We start from the raw sequence: 20,336 nt of genomic DNA, 5'->3' as shown, positions 1-20,336 counted from the left end.
GCTGACGTAGGAGGCCTCAGGCTACCCCGGAGGGGAGAGGTGGGCGGCACCCAGCGTTGCCAGGAAACCGGGAAGGGAAACGTCTGTTCCGCGCTCTAGCCTGCCCCCTCGCGCCCAGAAGCCTCTATTCCGGAAGCCCGGGTGGGTGGAGCGGACGCACCGCACACTCGGGCAAACCCAAACAAACTATGGTCTCTTCCGGCAGGGGGCGGGACCAAGAGAAACACGGCGTCTGACTTGAGCTTCTGCCAGCCAATCAGAAGTCTGGGCGCTCATTCAAACCTGTTCCGGCGTTGGGACGAGGTTGGGGGCGGAGGTGAGTGCCGGGGCTTTGAGAAGCTCGGCTGTCCCGGGTTTGGGTTGAGGTGTTTAGGACAGGTGGGTGGGAGAGAGAGGCGGGAGGTGTTTATGAGAACAGCCGGCCAAGGGCCGGAGAGTGGAGGCCTTCCACCTTCATCACCTATTTTCAGCCGTCCCCACCTCCGCGGCCCTGTGACGCCTGGGCGCGCGCGAGGAAAAAGGTGGGGGGGAGGGGGGAGGAGAGGAGGGGAGGAAACTGTTGTCTGTCAGACCGGGTGGGCGACAATAATTTACCCGGCAGGCCGTGCGGCGGCTGGTCCCCGGTGGGGAGTAGAGGAGGGATGGAGCAGTGTCGGGGTGTGGCTTCTTATTCCTGCCGCATGTGCTAGGGTTTCCCTCCCACCCCTCTAATAATCGTATTTGCGGCTTTTACCTTACTGAGCTGTCACAGAAACAGGTCTAGCTTCGAAAATTGCGCCAGACTGTCAATACAGAAGATAACTGTTTAAGCCCTGGCAAGTCAGTCTCGGCCTCAGTTTCCTCGTCTGTAAAATGGGGATCATAACACTTGTAGAGCCCTTACCTCACTGAGTTGTCAGGATCAGAAGAATGCTTCTAAGACCTTAACACCTTAGGTAGAGGTTGGCTTATCTCTCTTTTAAGACTAAGTTGCGGAGCAGGTGGGGATTTGCATTGATAGAAGTTTCTTTATGGGGAATTCTCACCAATGAAATTGCAGTTCATGTCCCTCAAAAGAATTATTGGCAAATAGGGTCACACAGTTGGAACTGGAAGGGACCTAGAAGATCATTGAGTCTGAGTCTTTAGAGTGAGAAGGATTTCTAGAATTCTTCTGCATACTTTAAAAAAAATTATTTAAAAATAATTACTGCAGTTTTTCCAGTAACTTGTAGTCTACTTAATAGGTTGGTTTGATTACAGGATAAGCCATTTTTATAATAGTCTTCATACATACAAGAACTTTTAAAAGTACATTCATATAGTGCATAACCCTTTCATAGAACTTTCATATCTTTTATTCTCAAAACTAACATCCCATGAGATAAGTGAGAAAGGTGTTACCATTTTAGAGATCAGAAAACTAAAGCAGGAAGATGTTAAAATAACTTCTTTAGGTCAATCTTACAGCAGGACTGGAGCTGAATGCAGGTTTCTTCACCTCCCAGCATAATGGCCTTTCCACAACACCTGGTTGACATAAAGGTTTTCTTATTTTGGCTTTGCTTGTTTGTCTAGATGGTCTTCTTGTCTAATTTAAACTGTAAATCCCTAGAAGGAATGTTGCTGCTTTCCACTGAAAAAACTGCAAGCAGTGAACTCTTAATACTTATTGACTGTGCCACTTGTCATTTGTTATACTGTGACATCATATTTGATTTTCTTGTACTTATATCTTATCTCATTTAGTTTGTAAAATCTTTGCGGTTTTGCAAGGTATATCATACTCTTTGTGTCTTCCAAAGTAACATGCCTAGTGAAAATATTCAATACTTGTGATATAAATGACATTGATAAAGAAGTGGCTTTTAAGGAAGACCAGTTTAGAAGTTTATTTTCCTTCCAAAGAACCAGTTCACCTGGTGACCAAACTAATATATAATCTCTAAGGCTTAAATAAGTTATCTTCTCCCCTTAATTATACCAAAAATCCACAAAAGATAGGAAGAAAGAACACTAGTATAGTAGCAATTTTGAGTATAATCTCTGTAGCCCTGCATTTAATGTGAAAGGTTTGGTGAAGATGATAAATGCGTAAAATTTTCTAATAAGTAAACATAAACCACAGGAATATTGGTCTAATTCTTTGATTTTTTTTTCATTAAGGCTACCTGTCCTTACTTTAGTTCAACTCTATCCCTTTGTAATTTCATAAGAATATAGAATATAGTTGTTTAAATGACCAATTTGTACTTCCATTTTCTTTCCTTTACTTTTCCTAAAACTTCTTTCACAAAGATTACCCTTCTCTTTGCTTTTTGGAACTTGGGAGAGAAAAGAAGGTGAAGGACAGAGGTCTCTAACATCCACAGATACTAACCTGTTACCCTTTAATGACAAACTGGTAACAAAGAGAACTCAATTGATCCTCAATTCGATAAAGATTTTAAACACCATATATATGTAAAGTACTGCACTAGGGATACATAGACGTTTAACTTAATTTAATTATGTTGATACTGCATCTTAAATAGAATACTTCATTGGATCTGTGAGTTTATTATTTTTGTGCTATTATTCCCTCTGTACTTCATTCTGTGTGATTATTATACATATCCATCCATAAATTTTGTATAGGAGATCTACTCAGTATGCTGAGGGCTTTTCTCTAGGTCGTGGAATATTACTTAAGTACCTCTGTCTTTCTTAGACTTCAATATGTTTTTCCTTGATGATGCTTCTTACCAATCACCTTTTCTAGCCGAGCATTCCTCTGATGCTCTTTTATGCTGTTTCTTGTATGTAATTCATCTTTGGTAATATATTACAGTCTATTCCCATTTTGCTTATCTCTTTTGCCTTTTGGATGACCTTTAATTTTGATTCTTTGAAAATTGTGTTATCCCATGATTCATAGCTATATAGCAGCACTGAAAGAATTATGGTGTTAAAAGATGGGCTTTTGTTTCAAGGAAAAGCTTAGTGTCGTTATAATCACTGTACAACTTCCCTGAAATGATCTCTTTTGTTTTCTTCATCTGTTTAATTTCAGACTCAGTTCATTGAGTTCATTGTCTATATATTCTGCTTATTGAAGGTGTGTATATTAATGGAATAATTTTACGGGCTGTGCATCCATCTGTATGTCATCTAAACCACAGGTATACTTCATTCACTTGTATTTTTCTGTGTAGATAGACTGAACACTGAAGTGATTATGAATCTCATTTACAAGGCTCTGCAGTGTTCTTGGGCTCAATAATATCAGCACAATGTTCTTTTACAAATAGGAACATCTGTAGTACATCACCATCTATAGGTAATCCCTGTTCCCTTTGGACTTTTCACTGAACATTTTTACTTCATCAAGAATACATCTTTGTTTTATGCCTCTTGATATGATAACAGGATTGTCAAATAACATTTCCTTTGTTGTGTCTTACAAGAAATCTTGTATGATTTAAATATAAAGGAGAGATGCCTCTTTAAGTTTGCATTTTGTCCTACCAAATCAAGAGCTTGTTCAAAGTCAACAAACACTACAGTGGGAACTTATATTTGTTAATACATTCAGTCATTTGTGTTACTGTAAAGATGTAATCTTCTGTAGGATATTATTTGCTAAAGCCCACCTATCCCTTTCTCATATGAGTAGCATCCTACTAATATGTGTAGTATGATTTCCATAAGTAGTAGATTTCTTAATACCCTAAAATGTTTTCTAAGTTATAAATGTTTCTTTTAAGTTTGACTGAAATCTAATTTTTTTCTTCTTTGTATTTGACAGATTTTAAAAAGATTTCATTAAGAAAAGACAAGAAATCAAATGCATACTCAAAGAGTTTAAATTCCACAGTTTGAGTCCTTTTTTTTTTTTAAAGACTTCTTGTTATTAATATGTCAGTGTTCAATACAACTTTTATTCAAAATCGCATTGATACCTTTGGTTTATCTTCACAGAATAATTCATCCCTTACTGCCCTTACCCAAAGCATCAGACTTAAGCAACATATTAAATCGGAGATGCCAGAGTGTGAAAATGATCCATTATTAAAGTCACTAAGTAAAATCAAAGAAGTAAATAGAACCTATGTTACTTCAGCCTGTAAAAAAGTACAAGATGCACCCTTCACACCTAAGTTGGAAGGCAGGTTGGCACTCCAAAGAAGAACTAGAAAAATTCAAGAACCACCTTTGCTTGGAAGTCAATTACAGGAAGACACAACAGGACAACATATGGTGCAGTGTCATATAACAGACTCTCTGGACAAGTGTAAGACAAATGAAAATGTGCCAGATATAGTCTACAGTAAGAAGTCTGCTTTGGAACAGAGTAATAAAAATGTAAAGACAGCAAACTCCGATAAACACTCTTTTATTAAATCTGTTTTACCTGTAGTTGAAGATGTAAAACAAAGAAAAACAACCATTGATGAAAAGAACAAAGAAAAATGTTCAACTCTCAGTGCAGAAAATGGAAACCTTTTACGTGATAGGTGTTCAGTTTTTCAAGCAGTTGAGTCACAAAATCAGAATAAAGTTAGGTTAGGACACTCAGCAATAACAAAGCCTATTCAGAACATACCAGATATAAATATAATTACAGCTGGGAACTTAAGTAATAGAAGTGTTGGAAAGGAAACATTGAAAAATTTAAATAAGCTTAGAAGTGTGGAAAAACCAAGAACCCCCAGACAATGGATTGTGGAAGAAAACAAATTTACACCAAAAAGCAGTACTCCTCAGGAGAGAATCTCAGCTTTGTCGATTCCAAAAAATAGGACATGCCTTCAGATTATGCAAAAACAAAAAAGTACACCTAGTTCTTTTCTTGAAAATAAAAGGGAAAGATCACAAGAAAATACGTTGAGAGAAGAAACTATAGTTCAGAACACATATAGACAATCAAATCTTTTGAAGGTAGAGAATAGTCAAGTGACAGTGGCTGTACGAGTAAGACCCTTCAGCAACAGGTATGTACATACTTTTGACATCAAAATCCAAAATAATCGTAACAAACACATTTATATTTCATCTACTTTTGACAAATAAAAATAAATCCCATTTTAAAAGCAATTTAAAAAAGTACTTCCTTTACAATAGCTCTTTGTGGTAGAAATGGAAGTATTATGGTTTATATTTTATAGATATGGAAATTGAGGCCTTGAGTGGTTGAGTGACTTGCGCCTGTTTGCCTAACTAGTGAGTGTTGTAGCAGATACTGAAACTGAAGGTTTTAGTACTTCTGGTTCTAAGACCTATCTATATTTGTGTTGGATACTAAAGTGTTTCTGGCAGGCAAAGAAAGGGACTAAGGCGGGGGTGGGGGTGGGGAGCTTGTGATCTTGAGGCCACATGTGGCCCTCTGGGTCCTCAAGTGAGCTCTTTGACTGAATCCAGACTTTACAGAACAATTTTGGATTCAGGTAAAGGGCTGCACTTGAGGCCGAAGGTTTCCCACCCCTGGACTAAGGAGCCTTTCAGGCATAGAGCTGTATGAACAAAAGTATAGAAGTAGAAACGAGTAGGGCATATTTGGGAAATACAGTAGTCCAATTTGACTGCAATGTAGCATTCTTGGAGGAGAGTAGGATCACAAGGTCTTAGGCCTAGAACTGGAGGAAGAGATCTTAGGCCTTTGGATCCAATTGCTTACATATGAGAAAACTGAGGTTGAGAAACTTTAGTGACTTGCCCAGGGTCATTCAGTGTAAGGCAGGCCTCCACCCCAGGGTAGAACCAGACTCTAGAGGGCCTAGAAAGCCAGGAATGAAATTACTTGGCTGGCAAATAGGGAGTCAAGTTGTTACATGACTGTTATTTCCTTCCCTTTTCAGCTTCCATGCTCAAGGTTATATAGTACCCTATACCTGTAGTACTCCTCTCCTCTTTGTCTACTGAATTCCTCCCCATTCTTTAAAACCCCAATTACCTGACATTGTTGTGAATTGGTCCACTGATCTACAGTTCCACGACTTTCTCTAGCTCGTTCAGCAGCATATGAATAAAAAAGAAGGTGGAATATTTCTCTAGTTCCTCCAGTCATTCAACAGACATCTATTATGCCCCTTTTCTGGTCTGAGTACTGCATTAAGCAATGGGTGTGATACAAAGTTTATGTAAAATATTCCTTTATTCATGAACCTGGTCTACTAGGAGATAATATGGATAATTTTAACAGAGAATATTACTAAGAGGTGCAGAATAAAAGTGCTTTTTAAAATTTTTGGCAAAAGATGCCTTACTTAAGGGATAGAGCAGTGGACCTGGAGTCAGCAAGAACTAAATTCAAGTCTGGCCTCGGACATATTTCTTTTTTGCTTTTTGGAGGGCAATTGGGGTTAAACGTCTTCCCCAAGGTCACATGGCTAGTTGTGTGTGTGTGTGTGTGTGTGTGTGTGTGTGTGTGTGTGTGTGTGTTATGTGTCTGAGGCCGGACTGAGGAGGACCCAGATCCTCCTGACTCCAGGGCCTGTGCTCTATTCACTGCGCCACCTAGCCACCCTGGACATTTTCTATGTGTGATTTTGGACAAGTCACTTAACTGCTGTCAGTTTCTGTTTCCTCAACTGTAAAATGGGAATAATAGTAACACCTACTTTCCAGGGTGCTTGTAAAGTGTCAAAAGAGATAATATTTGTAAAGTGCATAATGTTTGGCACTTAGGGTGCTTGATAAAGGCTTGTTTCCTTCCCTATTTCCTCTAGGACTAAATATAAACTCCTTTTAAACTCATTTTAAAGCTCTTCACCTTAAGCACTTACCTTTCTGGTCCATTTACACCTTGCTTCACTCTGTATGGACCAGTAATACTAGCCTGTCTGCTACTCTCCTTTTATTCTTCATCTTTAGTCTCTGTGCCTTTGCCTTGGCTGTTCCCTGTGGTTAGGATGCTATCCTTCCTCGATTCTGTCTCATGGATTCCCTATTTTACTTCAAGACGTAGCTCAAATGCCACCTTGAGCAGGAGACTTTTCCTTGTTCTCCAGATATTTCAGTTGTTGCTTCCTCTGCTGTTTTGCATACATCTTATATCCCTTTGTATTTACATGTTGTCCATCATTACAACGCAAGTTCCTTGGGGAGCAAGGACTGTTGTACTTTTAGCTTTGTATTCTCAGCATTTCACTTAGAGCTTGGCATATAGTAGAGATTTAATAAATATAAGTTGATTAATTGATAAATTATAAATCAGACACAATGAATATTGTTGGAGGAAGCAAAACATAGGAGATATTTACTGATGGTGCCTTAGCTGGAGGAAATTAATATATGAAGCGGAAAACCAGGAAAAAGGAAAATCAGAAGTTACATATGGCCAAAGAAAATCAGAAATTACATATGACCAAGGAAGATGTTGAGCAAATTGTTAGGGCAGGATACCCCATGGGGTGGTGGAGAGAATGCTTAGAGCCAAAAAAAACCCCCACCCTCATTATCTAAACTTCTTGGGCTTTAAAAGGAACTTCAACCAGTGCCCCTGGCACAGAATTAGCAAGCCTGGGGATAGATGAACAAGAACTTGACCCAAAAGGTCAGAGCTGAGGGAAGGAACCTTGAATTAAGAAGGAAAGTGATTTAACTAGTAAGGAGTACCTAGAAGGGACTGTGTAGAGTTAGTTGAGTAGAATGAAACTGTATTTGTGATTCTCTATATTTCTAAAAGGATAGGTAGGTAGGTGGTGCAGTGGATAGATGAGTGTTGAATGTGGAGTCCAGAGGACCTGAGTTCCAATCCAGCACCAGACACTTACTAGCTATGTGACCCTGGGTAAGTCACCTAACCCTGTTTACCTCAGTTTCCTCATCTGTCAAATGGAAGGAAATAGCAAAACACTCCAGTATCTTTGCCAAGAAAACCCCAAATGGGGTCACAAAGAATCAGACACGACTGAAACAAATGAACAACAACCACAGATATTTCACAAAGATGATTGGTTGTTTCATTTGTAGTCAGGAGATCTGTGTTCCAGTTGAACAGTAGCCCTGTAACTATGAATAAATTCCTGAGCCTCACCTATAAATACTAGAAAACTTGAATTTAACCAAAGAACTTAAGGTCTTTGAGTAAAGGGACTGTTATATTGTTTTTGTATCCCCACAGAGGCTGGCACAGTGCCTGGCACATAGTAGGTGCTTAATAAATGCTTGTGATTGTAAAAAATATGTAAGAAGGGGAGGCTAGGGGGCTCAGTGAGTAAGAGCACCGGCCCCAGATGGTCTGGATGACCTGGGATCAAATCCAGGCTCAGATACCACCACACCCAGAAATAACTGGCCATGTAACCTTGAGGAAGTTACATAACTCCAGTTGCTTTAAAAAAAAAAAAAGAAATATGTAAGAAATTTTTTCTGAAGACAGTAATTTCTGAATATTTATATGCTTCTTGTGTTAAAGTATTCAGAATAATGGAAAAATAATGTACCTTTGGGAACTAGTATTGGAAATTATTATATAGTAACAACTGTAGTTGTTAGGTTGTTTCAGTTTTATCACTCTTCCTGACCCCATTTGGACTTTTCTTGGCAAGGATACTAGAGTCATTTGCCATTTATTTCTCTAGCTCGTTTTACAGATGAGAAAACTAAAGTAAACCAGGTTAAATAACTTGCCATGGGTCACATAGTTAGTCATTATCTGAGGACAGATTTGAACTCATGAAGAGGAGTCTTCCTGACTCCAGGCCTGGCACTCTATGCACTTTGCCAACTGCTTTAATATTACATTTAAAGTAACCCTTGAGTCAAGGATATGTAGCCTCTTCATGTTGGAAGGCCACATTAATATTTAGTTGTAATCAGATAAAGCTACATTTAAGAAACTTCAGTTAGATATAATGTACTTAAAAATGTACATTATTTTGTAAAAATTTAACTACTATGTACTTAATGACTAAAAAAAATGAAAATTATATGTTCATTTTAAAGTTAACTAACCTTTTAATGACTTTATTGTGTCTGCTTTCTGTTGGAAAGCATTGAACATTTGGTTGCACTGTGGAGGTCTGCAGTTTCAGTTGATCCTCTAGATGGTAGCAGTCATTTGTGACCTTAAGGGCATCTTGATTTGGGTTAGGTAGGAGAATGGAGATTTGAAGCAGTAAATGGTTGAAAAGCAAAAAAGCATTTTCAGGCATGATACTGAAGGCATGGGTATTCTGCATTTTTCCATATTTCTATTGGATCTTATCATCAAACAATGACTTTAAAATGTCAGCTACTGAGAGCTCACTCAATTCCATCTGTAGTTCTTTAGATGCCTTGGTGATCTCAACTAGGTGAGGCAGAAATGCTAATTTGAGTGTGATGTCATGATTCTCAAAGTCTGAACCTTTCATTGTATTTACCAATTAATAGGTCTATAACATCTGTGTATTTATCAGATGATTTGCATATATCATCCTGCTCATCAATGACCTTTCATAACTGGGGAAAATGTTCTTCTGAAATTTCTTTTTTGAAAGATAGCTTTTTTCAAAATGCTTGAATATTTTTTTGCCACATGTCATATATAGACTTAGTTTTGTCTTGCAAAGAAACATTCAAGTCATTTTGATTTGACATGATGTAACACAGAAATGCAACTTTTCTATAAAGAAATCATCTTTGAATAGTTCACATTGCTGATTCTGTTCTTCCTAAAAATTTACCTATCTCACAAAGATAAAATTTTGGGTAATACCTGTCCCTGTGCTAAATGCACTTTAGAATGATATGGCAAATCCACACTAAATAACTCATTATTCAACTTTAACATGTTACAAAACTGATGATGCTGTATTGCATTTGCACAAGTATAATTAACAATACTTATAACTTGTTGCAAAGTTCACTTAAAATAGTACCTTTAGCACAAAGATTTTGCTGATGCAAAATACAATGAAAAGATATGAGAGCATCTGGATCTGTTAATGCTTTTTTGATCTGTGCAATAAACCTTTCATGTTTTCCTGTCATGGAAAGTGCACTATGTGTACATACACTCACTAAATTTACCAAATTCAGTCTAACTTCATGAAATTTATCTTGCAAGTTGTTGAAGATATCTACTCCTTATGTTCTGTTTGTAAGAGTGCCCAAAGCGAGTAACTCTTCGTAGCAAAGAAAGTCTTGTTATGACCCAAATGAAGTATAAAATCCACTCTGAGTCAGTAGTACCAGTTGATTCATCCAAAGCAATTGAATACTATGTATTTTCCTTTTGAAGTATTCACCAAGTTGTTAAGTTGAATACTGATTCATGCTGCCAATCAGTTATGGTTATCTTTGAAAGAGGTAGTTGTTTGTACTATCAGGGTCTAAGTATCCTACAATTTCAACATTTTCTTTCACAATTTGTACATCACTGAATGGCTTTCCTTTTTTCCTGAGAATATGTGCTACTTTATAAGTTGCTTCAGTGGCATTATTTCTAGGTCCTTGAAAGAATTGTCTTTGCTTTTGCTTTTCATCTTTTAGTTTCTGCGATACAACCTTTTGTGTCTCTCCCTCTAATTTAAAATGTTTGTGGTCCTTAAGATGAGCATTGAGTTTCTTTAATGTTGATATTGCAGTATCACAAAGCAAGCAAATCATCTTCTCTTTAGCAGAAACAAGATAATATTGCAATTCCCAATTCTCATTGAAAAATCTATTTTCTTCCTTCAGTTTTCTTTGACGTGATGGGCTGTTACGCAGACAGAATTAAAAAATACTATCAAGCCGTGTACTGTCAAGCTGTGCAACTTTCACAAATTGCACTTCAAACAGAAACACATTGCATCATTATCAAAAGCTGATAACTGGCGGATTCAACCCCCATAAACTCTTGTTAACCAGCTTCATGCATTAGTGGTGCCAGTCAGGTAGGGGAAGTTAGAACTAAGTAAGGAGTGTAGCAGCTGTCAATGTAGCCTTTATGGCTTACTAATGTTCTAATTGTGCTGATCAATCTGGGGGGATTATTTCATTGAAACTTATTTTATTCTTTGGTATTTTAAATATGTTCATTTTTAAAATAAAATAAAAATATAAAAGATGAACAAAGATGTATTAATAAAAATAAAAAGATTTATTCTATAAGATTTGGATTCTGTCAAAAGACCTAGAGTTGGAAGTGATACAGGGTCAGGGAGTTCAGGGAGTCCAGGAACCCCAATAACCAGAGTTCCTGGAAAGCAGTCTGGAATGAATTCACAGACTCAAGCATTCTCTAAGTCAAGGTGGCAAAGATGTATTGTTATGTTATACAGCAGGCAAGAGTTCTTAGGGAACCTGCAACTTTAGAGGGGGTATATTATAGTTTATATAGGATAACTATAGTAAAACCTGTGCCAAATATGCTAACTAGGTGAGTCAGGGCAGGTTTAAGGAGGAGTTAAGGAGTGGTCAGTTCTTAAAGGAACATGTACTTTTAATATTTCTGCGCAGGTATTTTACCCAGAGTTCACTGGGAAATAGCCCAAGGAAGGGCTACAATGGAGGAAGGTGGTTTTAGTCTTGAAACGTCACTAAGTCAGCTAGCGGTCAGGGCTGACCAAGCTGCCACCCATCAGTTTCATGTTGGACAAGATGGATGTTGGGAGTTTAGTATATTCCAAGCTAACGAGGGATTCAGGATGTATATAATGAGCTAGCGAGTATACATATGACTGAGTCTAGGATAATATGATAGGTATGACCCAGTGCACAGCTGCTTCAGCCAGTACACAGCTGGGTTAAACTACTAAATTCTATAGGTGCAACTGACCACTGTAACAGGAAAAGAGATAAGAATTCAGCTAGGGCATGCTGCTCTTGAGCTAGAAGGAAAGTGCATGAGACAAGTGTTTTGAGGCTAGGGAGAAATGTGATTTTGGAACTGGATGTGATTTTACAAACTGGGATTCAAGCACAGGCACCCAAGCACCCCATTAGAAAGGTGTCTAGAGAGTAGGGGGGGAGGAGATGAGAGGGGGGATGATGGAAGGGAGGGCAGGCTGGGGGGGGGAGGGAAGTTGGAAGCACCTACTTTTGAAAAGGGATGGGATCAAAGTAGAGAATAGAACAAGTGGGAGGTTGGATAGGAGGGAGGGAAATATAGTCAGTCTTTTACAATATATCTACTATGGTAATGTTTTGCATTAGCTACACATGTACAACCTATACTGAATTGCTTATCTTCCCAGTAAGGGTGGGTGACAAGGGAGGAAGGGAATGAATCTGGAATTCAAAGTTGTAAAATCAAATGTTAAAAAAAAAATGTATATATATATTATTATTAATACTATTTTACATGTAATTGGTAAATAAGATATACAGACACTGGGGCATAGAGATCCACCATGCCCTACTGGAAAAGTCAAAGAGGGTATGGGAAAAGATGTGGGAGAGAGCAGATTGGAGGAGGGGATATCCTGTGGGACTGCTATTTTGGGGTGGTGGTAGGGGAAAAACGGGGAGAAAATTTGTAACTCAAAATCTGGTGGAAATAAATGATGTAAATCAGAAGTTAATAAAGCATTTGAAAAATGAAAAAAAAAAAGATAGGCATCTAGAACCTAGTCTAGTCCTAAATTCAGGTCTACTATGTGTAAGTATAAACATATATTTGGAAGATACCATAGAAGTCATCTAGCCCCACTCCCATCCCATTTTACAGATAAGGGCTCCAGTTCTTAAATCTCCAGTTGTCTTTTGGACATCTCGAACTGGCTATCCTGCAGACACCTTAAAGCCCAGCATGTTCTAAATCAGGGATGAGAAACTTTGACTGAATCCAAATCTAGTACTTTATATAGTTTGGATTCAGTAAAAGGGCTGTACTTGAGGACCTAGAGGACCACATATGGTCTTGAGGCCTCAGTTTCCCCACCCTTGTAACAACTCATTAACTTCCCCCCAAAACCTCCCCTCTTTTAAACTTCCCTATTACTGTAAAGGGGCAGCTAGGTGGCATAGTGACTAGAGTGCTGGACCTGGAGTCAGGAATATCTGTGTTTAAATTGGGCCTCAGACACTTACTATCTGTATTACCCTGGGCAATTCACTCAAGTTTCAGTGCCCTGGATTGAAACTATAAATTGCTCAGGTGTTGATTTGTATCGGTAAAGGAAGGCTCCTCATTGAAAGGAGGATGGATGAAAGGATGAAATGCTAATGATGTCATAGATCTATTTTTAAAAAATCATAGCAAGCATTACATTTATTCTTTGTTTCCAAGAAACTGATAATCCTTTTCCTGTTAGTCTCATGGTGCAAACCAATTAAACCAGGAGCAACACATTTGTAAACTTGAATAGATCGAATAGATCAGTAATTTATACAAGGTCATTTTTCAGATTAAAATATTGATTAAAATGCATTTTAATAGGACAGGAGAAAAATTTGCTGACAAAGTAGTGAAGGAATTTAAGGCCTTGGGGTAGATATTGATAATAGTGGGGGAAAATATAATATTTAAATGTTTGCCTTTGATAGTAGAAGACAACATGTATTTAAATAGACTAGAATTGAAATTTACAAATACACGCACACACACACACACACACACACACTACTGTCACTTTACTATGTAACATTTACTATAGATAGGAATTTAGTATATGGTAGGTCCTTAGTTCTAGGAGTGTTCGTTATTAAAGTACCAAAGGTACTTTATACAGTGAAATTTCTGTATAGATACATGTCATCCAAACTATATTGTAATTGATGGGAGATGTCTCTTTTTTTTTCCTATAGAAAAGAGGGAAGAGTTAGACTTAAGGAAATAATAGATCGTGTGTTTTTTTTCATGTCTTTTTCCCCCATATAAAGCTCAGTTAGATTTTCTTTTATTTTTTGTTATATTTTCAAAAGTAGAAGTTATCCTTTGAAAGACAGTTATATTTCAAATAATTATAAAGTCTTTATTTTATACTAGACAAAAAGAAGAAATGTAGTAATTGTTATTTTTTTCTCTTTCATTTCTTTTTAAAGAGAGAAAACTGAAAAAACATCCCAGGTAGTCTTCATGAATGGCCAAGAGACAACTGTGCAACATCCCGACATGAAACACATTTATAATTTTGTTTATGACTTTTCATTCTGGTCTTTTGACAAATGTCATTCTAACTATGCAAGCCAGAAGACAGTTTATGAGACATTAGCAGGGCCACTCCTGGAAAAAGCCTTTGAAGGATATAACACTTGTCTCTTTGCTTATGGACAGACCGGCTCTGGAAAATCATATACGTGAGTTTTATTGTATGTGCAGTTGTCCAGACACTTAACAGACTTTAAAATTACATATATACATATTATAATTATTATTAAACTTTAAATTATAAGCAAGTAAGAGAACTTGTGTTAGAATTGCTACAGAGTTAGGGCATATGTTGGGGGTAGAGAGTACTTTATAACTACTTCATCTTTTATCTTATTACAGAATTCTTAACACTCATGTTAGAATAAATTCCTGTTGGACATAGTTTTTCCTCTAATGACTTTTAATGTTTTTAGGATATAGTCGAGATAATATAATGTGTGACTTTAATTTACCATGGCCAAAGAAACCAGGAAGTGTTTTTTTTTTTAAGTTATAGTCTTTCCTTATTATAATGTTTTCTTTCTAGTATGATGGGATTTGGTGAAGAACTGGGGATAATTCCCAGATTTTGTGAAGATCTCTTTTCTCAAGTAGCCAAAAAAGAAACACAAGAGGTATGACTTGGAGTATTTGTATACTATATGCTTATTCTGGAAAAGTGGGCTAGAAAGCTTACCAATTAAAATAAAATGAGGTAGTAAATATAAGTGTTACAAGGAAGCAGTTTTTATTTCAAAATCTTTCTTTATTGTTACATTTCTGTGTGTGGTGTGTGTGTGTGTATACACGTGTGTGTGTGTGTGTGTGTGTGTGTGTATACCACCTATTACCTCATAGACAAGTAGAGGCCTATAGAGGTGACTAAAGATCATATTCTGTGTCTAACGTATGAAAAAAATAAAAATATTTTTGTGACATCTATTTTTAGCTAAGCCTATTAAGATACCTTCCCTTGCATGCTCTCTAAGCCCCAGGGACCATTTTTGCAATTTGAGTAAGCTACTAAAAAATGATCTTGGTACTCATTTTGGTAGTTGCCTAGATCAGTGGTGTCAAAACTCAAATAGAAATAGATCCTTGTGGGCTGCATTCTGACTAAGAAAGCCACAAATTAACACCTATTTTTATTTATTTTGTGAAATATTTCCACTTGCATTCTGGTCAGACTTGGGCTATACTCAAGAGTTCTGAGGCTGAGTTTGATACCTTTGACTTAGAAGTATGACCTTTCATATATAATGTCTTGAGAATTAAAATTAACTCTTAGCCAATGGCATTACATATGATCATTTATTTTCAGTATAATTATATAAGGTACATTAATCTTCATTTTGTGAGGAAAATCCCACTTTGTAGAATAGTACAAAAGAAGAAAAAATGTACCTTCTCCTAGTACCTCTTATACCATAATTAAATTAGGTTCTTCTACATGAACTACCAAGTTTCTTTGAAGATGTCTGGAAATTTGTATCTCTGCCAGAAGCACTTACCCAGGCAGGACTTCTACTGCTAGTTGTTTGTTGTCTGTCTTCTAATTTTCGAGGCATAAGCCATCTCTTTAGTGATGGCACTCAGCCTTAATTGCCTCAGCTATTAATATACATTATGCCATAAATGTGATAGAATAAAACTCTTGTTTGCCTGTACATTCGGGGAAACAAATTAAATCAGACAGGGAGAAAATGGCATTTGTATGGATCTTACTTATCCAGTGGTTACTTTCTTTTCCAATCCAAAGAAAGTAGCCACTAAATAGATGCTTAATTTTGTGCAAGGATCACTTATTTCTCATATGTCCTAGTTTTTTGTAACTCAGAAATATTTACTTGAGAACTCCACTTTTCCTTTTGCTGCTTATGTAGTTGCTGTTAGTCTCATTTACTAAAAATCTGTTAGGAAATTTGCTGCTTGGAAATCAAATTAACTTCTTACTGAAAAGTAACTATTCATTTGTTTTTCAAACAGGATAGAGATATAGATACATATACATATATGTCTCTTATGTCGTGTTATATATACATATGTGTGAGTATATGCATATATGTGTATATTTATATATACATATACACATACACACATACATGCATACATGCATACACACAGATATACATGGTGTATAACATTGTACCAGAGAGGTGAAACATTTGGGCAGCTAGGTGCTATAGCAGATAGAGCACAAGGCCTGAAGTCAGGAGGACTGAAGTTCAAAGTATGGCTTCATACGTTTACTAGCTGTGTGATCCTAGACAAGCCAGTTAACCCTGTTTGCCTCATTTATAAAATGAGCTGGAGAAGGAAATGGCAAACCACTCCATTGTCTTTGCCAAGAAAATCATAAATGGGATCATGAAGAGTTGACCGACTAAAAAAGACTGAACAATAACAACAAAGTGAAGCATTTATCAATCACTTACCATGTGCCAGGCATTGTGCTAGCTCTTGAAGATACAAATATGACAATGAAAAATGTCTGTCCTTGGGAAGCTTACATTCTGTAGGAAGAAACAGTACACACATAAATATATACAAAATGAATACAATGTCATTTGATGGGGAGACACTAGAAGTTGGGGTAGGGGATCAGGAAAGGCCTCATGTAGGAGGGGGATTTTGAGCTGAGTTTTGATGGAAACTAGGAATTCTAAGAGGCAGGAATGAGAAGGACGGTATATTCTAGAGGCACTGCATAGGAGGAAGGGCCTGTGCAATGGAGTGTCATGTGTGAAGACAGGGAGAAGGCTGATTTAGCTGCATTGATGAATAGATAAAAAAAATTGGATTAGTTTTTAAACAATTACAGTAGTGTTGTTTTCTTCACAGGTTCAATATAGACATATTATGCTGTAGGCATATGTCTATCATTAGCCTAAAAACCAAATCTAGTGGTCTTTTCTCAATTTTAGTTCCATGATCTGCAGTATTTAACACTTGCCTATTCTCCCTTTTTTTTCAAGTATTCTAAACTATCCTGGTTCTTCTCTTACCACTTTGATTACATTTTAGTATTTTATGATGCTTTCTACTTTTTTCCTGACTTAATGCACATTCTTTCTTCTGCTCCTAGCTCTAGCAGTTTTCCAAGGCTCAGTTCTTGACTCTTTTCACATTATAGCCTGTCCCTCAAAAAACCAAATACATTATTTTAAAAATAAGTTTTTATTAATATTTCCTGTTTCTTACATCACCATAGTATCCCATGTATTCCCCCTGTCATCTCTTTCCCTCTCCCCCCTAGAGCCATCCCATATAACAAATAGTATTTTTAGGAGAGGAAAAAAAGTCAGTACAACTGATTGATATCTTTAAAATGTCCAAAAATGTGTAATGTGTGAAACCTGTGAACCTCTCACTACCACCCAATAGGAATGGAGTGGGGGGTATTTTCTTATATTTCTACATCCAAATCCCATTTGATCTTATAATTTGCTACATTTACTTTTGATGTTTGATTCTTTCCATTTACATTGTTATAATTACTGTTCTTTAAAAAAGGTAATGTATTCTTAAATTTTAACCATCACATGTATGTGGGTAGGGGACAAATCTATGCCTTTACTTCTAGCCTCTCTCCCCACCCATATTCTCACTTGTTGATTGGCCATTTCTGTTCTACTCGAATGTCCTGTCAGCACCAGAAGATCCTAATTTGATATTCCCATCCCCTCTCCAAAAAAATTAATTCCCTGTCCTAATTTCCGTTGTTACTATCATTGGTCCCAAAGTTCTTCCAGGTAGTCAAGTTCATCTTTGACTCTTTCATTTAAAGAGTTACCATGCTCTGGCAGTTTTTCCTTGAAATGTCTTTTAAATTATTTCCTTTCCATCTAGTTCTGTTGCTTCCAGCCAAGACCAAGCCTTCACTATCTCCTGTCTTTATTACTATAGTAGCCTCCTAACTGTCTCCCTGCCACCATTTTTTTCTAAGCCATCCATCATTTCATGGCCACTTTAATCTTCCTAAAATTCATTTCCACTTGGTGGATGGATACTGGTAGGAATGTCATATACTGTTGGATACCGATCACAAACACCAGTAAGCACTATCTCCTATTCTTTTTTATGTCTTGCTTTCCAGTTGTTTTTAATTATCTTTTTTCTTCTGTGTTTGCATTATTAACCATTAATATGTATCCATTTTTGGGGCATAGAAACCACTCCTTCCAAGAAGATCTTGAACTCTTTCTTGTACACCCTCCTTTACCACCCCCTCCCCCTTACTTTATTTACAAGGCACTTTGTCTTCTCTTCCACTTCTCTCCTTTATCCCAGTCAGTATTTGTTCAAACCAAATTCCCTGTACTATGACTTCAAATTCGAGCTTCTTTTAAACAGTTGGACTTTTGATAAATTAGTGAACACTGCTTAACTGACATGGAAACCTTTTGGATTGCCTTAGGATTTAATTTCTCTGCAAAGGTACATCTTCATTTAATATATGTTATGACTACTTATTATCTTGGTCTGATATGCTTTCCACTGACCATATTCCTTCCCACCTATCTTATATTTATCCTAAAGTTCTCTTAATACTAACCCCTTGTGCACCTGGGAGGGCTAATCCTATTGCAAATTTGTTCTGTGAAATTTGTGTTCAGTCAAAGGGCCACACTTGAGGACCTAGAGGGCTACATGTGGCTTTGAGGCCATAGATTCCTCACCCCTTTCCTATTCTAACACAATTCTGCTTAAAGTCCTTAGCCTGGAATTCACAGTCATCCATGCTGTAGCCTTGTATCTTCCTTATCAAATACCCTTTTTTTCCATTGCTCCACCTCTTTCAAGAGGGTTGATCATCTTTCTTTCTCACAAATGTATCATGCTCATTGCTGTCCCTGGGATTTCCTTTGTGCTGCTACCACTGGTTCCTTGGATTGCCTGTCTTGCTACCCACTGACCCAGCCCTCAGGTTCCTCCTCCACAAGGCTATCTCAGAACACTCTGTACTATAATGATCTTTTCCTTTTCTGACTAAATCTCATGTCCCTTGTTAAGTCGACCACTTATTTTTCCCCTTAATCATATAGTGCCTTTTCTTGTTACCAATGTTTTATGTCTCGTCTCCCCTTTTCAGTTGACTCTTCAAGCATCTTCTACAATGCTCTGCACATTCCTGGTGCTTCTCCAGGAAAAGGGCTGTATCTTAGATTCCACATAGTACTCTGGATACAATAGATACATCTTAATACATGCTAGCCCATAAGTGGAATTTAAGGATCTATCTTTAAGGTTGTATTTGCTGTTTACTTGTTTCTATTTGTTCTAGGTTTCCTATCACCTTGAAATGAGTTTCTTTGAAATCTACAATGAAAAAATTCATGATCTGCTTGTTTGTAAAGGTGAAAATGGACAGAAGAAGCAACCTGTAAGATTTCAAAATTCTATTCTGCTCGCTTGTTTTATGATATATGAATACATTGTTTAAGTTTTTGAAGATGCTATATATGGAACAGACAATATATGTGAGCTACATTTACTGTGTTGTTCTTTGAACAGCTATTAAGCAATAATAGTGTTGATTAGCAATAAAAATAAAATCACTTGTTGGGATACTCATTTAAAATTTTTTTTATTTTTTTATCTTTTTTGCTTTTTGGAGGGCAATTGGGGTTAAGTGACTTGCCCAAAGTCACACAGCTAGTAATTGTGTCAAGTGTCTGAGGCTGGATTTGAACTCGGGTCCTCCTGACTGCAGGGCCGGTGCTCTATTCACTGCGCCACCTAGCTGTCCCTACTCATTTTAATTTTAATCAGGTGCTAGGTAAAAAAAAAACAACAAACTGCTAAGCTTTCCCCCTAAAAGTTTAACTGATCTGTAACTAATGCATAATTTAAAAAGCACTAGAAATATTTTTGATATATTTTTAAGGTGGGACATACTTTTAAAAAATTATCAATCCAAAATTTGCCTTGCGGATATCCTTTTCATTTAAAATTCTCTTTTAATATAAGTGCAAATTCTCTCTTACATAAAAATGATATAATTTAAAAGCTGAAAGGGACCACAGAAGACCCTTATTTCGCAGATGAATAAATTGAATTCCAGAGAGGTTAATATATTTGTGCAGTTATGCTGTGGCATAAAAACAAATTGAATGTATATGTGTATATAAATGTGTGTGTACATATATGTAATAGTTTTTCATTAAACCGTTAATTTTCTTTTTTCTTTGTCTTTTAATTGATACTTTTTGTTTATATATCCCTTTTCATTTCTGAATTCATTTCCTTTTACCCCCCAATAAAGATTAAGAAAGAAAAGAAAAAAAGTTTAATAAAACCAACTGATATGTTAACTGCTTCTGACAGTGAATGC

At 36.9% G+C, this 20,336-nt stretch overlaps 1 protein-coding gene across 9 annotated transcripts in view; it reads left to right on the top strand.

Moving 5' to 3' along the window:
• Positions 1-203: 203 nt before the first annotated feature.
• Positions 204-20,336, top strand: part of KIF14 (kinesin family member 14) — a 68,661-nt gene continuing 48,528 nt past the window's right edge. Inside the window, exons 1-6 of one of the 9 annotated variants that reach the window (XM_069074512.1) lie at positions 204-316; positions 3,032-3,140; positions 3,940-4,952; positions 13,915-14,169; positions 14,550-14,637; positions 19,287-19,385. In XM_069074512.1, the coding sequence (XP_068930613.1) occupies positions 3,123-3,140; positions 3,940-4,952; positions 13,915-14,169; positions 14,550-14,637; positions 19,287-19,385 (1,473 nt within the window). In that variant the 5' untranslated portion in view covers positions 204-316; positions 3,032-3,122. Of the gene's footprint in view, positions 379-417; positions 522-3,031; positions 3,141-3,766; positions 4,953-13,914; positions 14,170-14,549; positions 14,638-19,286; positions 19,386-20,336 lie in introns of those variants that run through there. The other 8 variants (XM_069074515.1, XM_069074509.1, XM_069074508.1 and 5 more) reach the window with 8 other exon arrangements.

Source organism: Petaurus breviceps, unplaced genomic scaffold (genome assembly GCF_028583685.1).
Source record: "Petaurus breviceps papuanus isolate PSGF00001 unplaced genomic scaffold, PetGlider_PUasm1.0 90895, whole genome shotgun sequence".
Lineage (NCBI taxonomy): Eukaryota > Metazoa > Chordata > Mammalia > Diprotodontia > Petauridae > Petaurus > Petaurus breviceps.
Note: the sequence above shows the minus strand (reverse complement) of the source record. Positions and strands in the feature narration are given on the sequence as shown.